The 4,118-nt window shown below is 42.0% G+C and overlaps 1 protein-coding gene across 1 annotated transcript in view; it reads left to right on the top strand.

The window, feature by feature from the left end:
* FAM45A (family with sequence similarity 45, member A) overlaps window positions 1–4,118 on the top strand; it is a gene marked incomplete at its 5' end in the record, with an annotated part of 6,912 nt that overhangs the window by 1,484 nt on the left and 1,310 nt on the right. The window contains 5 exons of the mRNA XM_010154521.1: window positions 371–450; window positions 1,783–1,931; window positions 2,124–2,235; window positions 2,596–2,696; window positions 3,960–4,067. Coding sequence (XP_010152823.1) covers window positions 371–450; window positions 1,783–1,931; window positions 2,124–2,235; window positions 2,596–2,696; window positions 3,960–4,067 — 550 coding nt within the window. The remainder of the gene's footprint in view (window positions 1–370; window positions 451–1,782; window positions 1,932–2,123; window positions 2,236–2,595; window positions 2,697–3,959; window positions 4,068–4,118) is intronic.

The following is a 4,118-nucleotide window of genomic DNA, read 5'->3' as shown; positions in this document are numbered from 1 at the left end:
ACTGGAAGGCTGCAATAAGGTCTCCCCGGAGTCTTCTGTTCTCCAGGCTGAACAAGCCCAACTCTCTCAGCCTGTCCCCATAGCAGAGGTGCTTCAGCCCTTTGAGCATCTTTGAAAGGCAAGCAGCTCTTACAGAGTAGATTAAGCAAAAGATACTGTGCACTGGATCTGACTCAGTGAAAATGAGTCACTCCAGGAATTCATTAACCAGGCCTTTTCTGCAATTAGTAACTTGGATCTGCTGCTGCCGCTCACATGGTTTTTAGTCGAAATACCTTGTCAGAGTACTGCAGTAAGTTCAATAATGTGAAAAGCCTGTTCACGTGGGCTCACTAACTGAGCTGTGCATTTCTCTATGCATCTCACCCAGGTGACCCACTTCTCCATTGTTCTGACGGCCAAAGACTTCAACCCGGAGAAATACGCAGCCTTCAGTAGGATACTGTGTAGGTCTGTACCAAAGCTGTTTTGAGGTACTGCTGTGTGTGTGTTTAGATCTTGCCATGGCAAATCCATTATATTTCATTGTGTTGTGTTTGCATCTGGTCTAACAATCTGCTGGAAACGGTCCTACAAACTGGATCAGATTATATAAATCCTTGATTTGGGCTTCTTATTGTGAGTGTCAGGCACCCAGTAGGTTTTAACATGTCTTCTCCAGACACACCATCACCCCATGCACGCTCATTTTCTCTGAGATATATTTTAAAAGTATGAATGTTTGTGAAGAGGTCAGTGCTCTGCAGCCAAAGGTCCCTATGTGTGTGGTGGACAACTTGTATCCCTCCACACCACCTCTACAGCGCTTCCTACAGCTCCTCTGAACTAGGCACAGCACCCAGGGCCATTTTTGCTTTTGCTCTAGGAAAATGAGGGCCCTCTTCTTCTCCAGGTCTGAGGCTCTGTCTTTTCCCTTCTTTCAACCGATTGCCATCTTCTCCTTCTCTTGTCCTCGTTCTAATGGTCTGCCTCTGCATCTTTCTTTGTTTTTTCTTCAGTTCCCAGATAGGTTGGGTCCCGGTGTTTCATACCAGGAGTATTCACTGAGATTTTGCAGCTAATTGGCTGCATTTGTGAGGTTAATGTATCACATGAGATACTTAGACCGGCTGCGGGTCACATTAATGCTGATTTATGGAGGTAATACTTTATTTTCAAATCCAGGATGGATTCCTCTAAACATAACTGAGTCTCAAATATGACACAGCTCTGTACCACAGCTAATATGGGAAGCAGGTCGTTGAGAGTTTCAGCACTATTCCTGAAGTAGCTCAGCCTGTAAAATAGGTTTTGGTGTCTCCCTGCTGTCTGCAATACAGCTATAAGTGCAGGGGGTTGGTTGATATTTTTTTTAAATGAGTTTGAAGAACACCTGTTTATATTTTTCTTTATCATTTAAGAGTGCAGAAGAATGCTTAACGATACTTGGATGATAAATTAAGAACTTCTCTTATGAGAGCAGGAGTTAATGTTGTAGGTGCTTTTTCATAAAGCAGGTGCCTTGCAATCTGCAAAGAATCCTTGGTCTGGACACGTGCTTATACCTTTGTGCTGTGTTGGTAAATGTTGATTCTTTCATAAGATAGGAAACTCAAATAAAAATATGAGGTAGTTTCTCATTCTGGTGGACAGATGAGTGTTTGTGTGCATGTTGAAAGAATTCTAGTTCGGTATATAAAACCTCAACCAAGTGTCCAAAATAAGAATTGTTGCCAATAATAATGCTATTTGTGATACTGTCATTTATTTTTTTTCTCTTCTTTTGTCTTTTTTTCCACGCAGAATCTACTTCAAGCATGGCAGTCCAGTTAAAATGATGGAGAGTTACATTGCAGTCCTTACGAAGGGCATCTGCCAAAGCGAGGAAAATGGATCTTTCCTCAGCAAAGATTTTGATGCTCGGAAGGCTTATCTTGCTGGGTCGATCAAAGGTGAATACCAGAAGGCTCTATTCTGCCTTTTGGGTTTTTTTGTACAATATAAAATACAATCCAGTTTTCATGTGTGTTTCAAGTAAATGGCATTAACAGCATCATCTGTGCCGTGACTAAGCTTCTTCCAAAACCAAATGATACCATCAGCATGTGTATCTTCTGTAACATAACCTCCCCCTTCCTTTCTAGATATAGTGTCCCAGTTTGGAATGGAAACGGTTATCTTGTATACAGCACTGATGCTGAAGAAGAGAATTGTAGTGTACCATCCTAGAATAGAAGCTGTCCAGGAGTTTACCAGGTACTTTGTCAATCCCTGCCTCCCCACTCACCCCCAAAAGTCCAGCAAGTCTTGCACCTTCATTGAGAGAAATGCCCATATTTTAGGGAAAAAATACCTTTATTAAACCTGTTTATTGAAATCCTGCCAAGTACCTCTTAAGGCTTTAGCCATGTGTTCGTCAAGTCAGAGGAGTTTAACTGTAGGAGTGATAAACTCTGCTTGCGCTGATAGTAGAAATCTCTGCAGTTCGTGTGTATCCACGCCAGATGAGATCTGGTCGTGCTAATTGTTTCTTACAACATGCTTTTCATACTGTGAAACTTTAATTAGTATAGGTAAAAATCCACTGTGTGTCACGTGCCGATCTCATTTCCCTAGGACTTTGCCTGCTTTAGTGTGGCATCGACAGGACTGGTCAATTCTTCATTCGTACGTACATCTAAATGAGGAGGAAGTGGAAGCCTTAAAAGCCTGCACAGGTAAGTGATAACTTCCTAATTGAAACTGAAGTTAAATTTTGTTTCTGTTCTTTATCCCTGCAATGTCTTACAGCGGTGCTGTTTGAGGTAAACGTGGTTATTTCTCTACTGGTGCTACTGCTGAAAGTTAAACCACATGTTATTTAGAAAAAGCAGATCAACTAAACAAATATGTTAGAAGATAACTGGTTAATCTGGGTAGATCCCCATCAGCCTACCCCTAATTGCAGATGCAAAGCAGTCTAGAGACTTCGTTGACGTTGTGATCGGAGAGACTGCAAGTCCTGCCGTTCTGCAGAAGCATCTCACTTCAGATTAGCCACTTGTTTTCCAACTTCTACATGTAGTTAGTAACTTCACTTTTAGGGGTTGGTTGGTTGGTTTTTGGTTCCTAACTCTGAAGGTCCAGACTTTATTCTGACTGCTGCCAGTGGAGTTTCTGGCCCTTAGTCATAGGGAGACTTTACCAGCTATGTAGGAGTTGGAGCTGTGTGACTTGTTGCTGTGTATGCGTAGCGCTTCACGCATCATCCAGGAAGAGGCCCTTGGTTTATGCAAAGGTTAAGGTGACACATAATGTGGCAATTAAGAGGCTTCTCTGTATGGAATAATGAGCAAGACGACTACTCATCTTCAGTAGTTGCCCTGCACTAGCAACTGTGCTTATTTCACCTCACTAAACATGTCCCACCAAGAAAAGCTGCTCTGAGTTTCCTCACCTGGCATGCTATAAATAAGGAAAATCTGCTGGTTTTATTCTTCTGTTCCCATCTAGCACTGACTTAGTGACAAGGGGTTCCTGGTGCTGCTCTGAGTTTCCTCACCTGGCACGCTATAAATAAGAAAATCTGCTGGTTTTATTCTTCTCTTCCCATCTAGCAATGACTTAGTGACAAGGGGTTCCTGGGTGGGGATTCTTTTAAAGAGGAAATTCAGTGGGTTTTCATTTGCAGATGAAGAATTTTAGTAGCGAGATGGAAAGAGTTCAAAATTTCAAATTGATAACCCTTCTGTATCGCATGTTGTGTAAGGGGTCCGTCCATGATCAAGGGAATTTTGGAAGCTGATTTTTAAGCTCATCAGAAGTGAAGCATGCTGGTGTACACAACACAAGTGACTGATGTCGAGAGAGTAACCTCTTGGTTTTATTGAGTATTGGGCCAAGTATTCTTGGAACAGACTTTAGGACTGCGATTCTTCCACAATGTCTTGGTTTTGTTTTGGTTATGAAGATCTTAATCTTGCCAAAATCCTGCTCTCCAGGTTACATTGCTGGATTTACAGATTCTGAGGTGACCAGCAGAACAGACCTCTATGATGTGTATGTGAATTTGGCAGACAACGAGATCACTATTTCCCCTGCAGTAAAAGGTTGGTTGCTTTTTATATTTTGGATTTAGGGCCTGTTTATTCCAGACTTGA

The sequence above is a fragment of the Eurypyga helias genome, unplaced genomic scaffold, assembly GCF_000690775.1.
Source record: "Eurypyga helias isolate BGI_N326 unplaced genomic scaffold, ASM69077v1 scaffold22406, whole genome shotgun sequence".
Lineage (NCBI taxonomy): Eukaryota > Metazoa > Chordata > Aves > Eurypygiformes > Eurypygidae > Eurypyga > Eurypyga helias.
The sequence above is the reverse complement of the archived record's forward strand: the minus strand, read 5'-3'. Positions and strand labels throughout refer to the sequence as shown.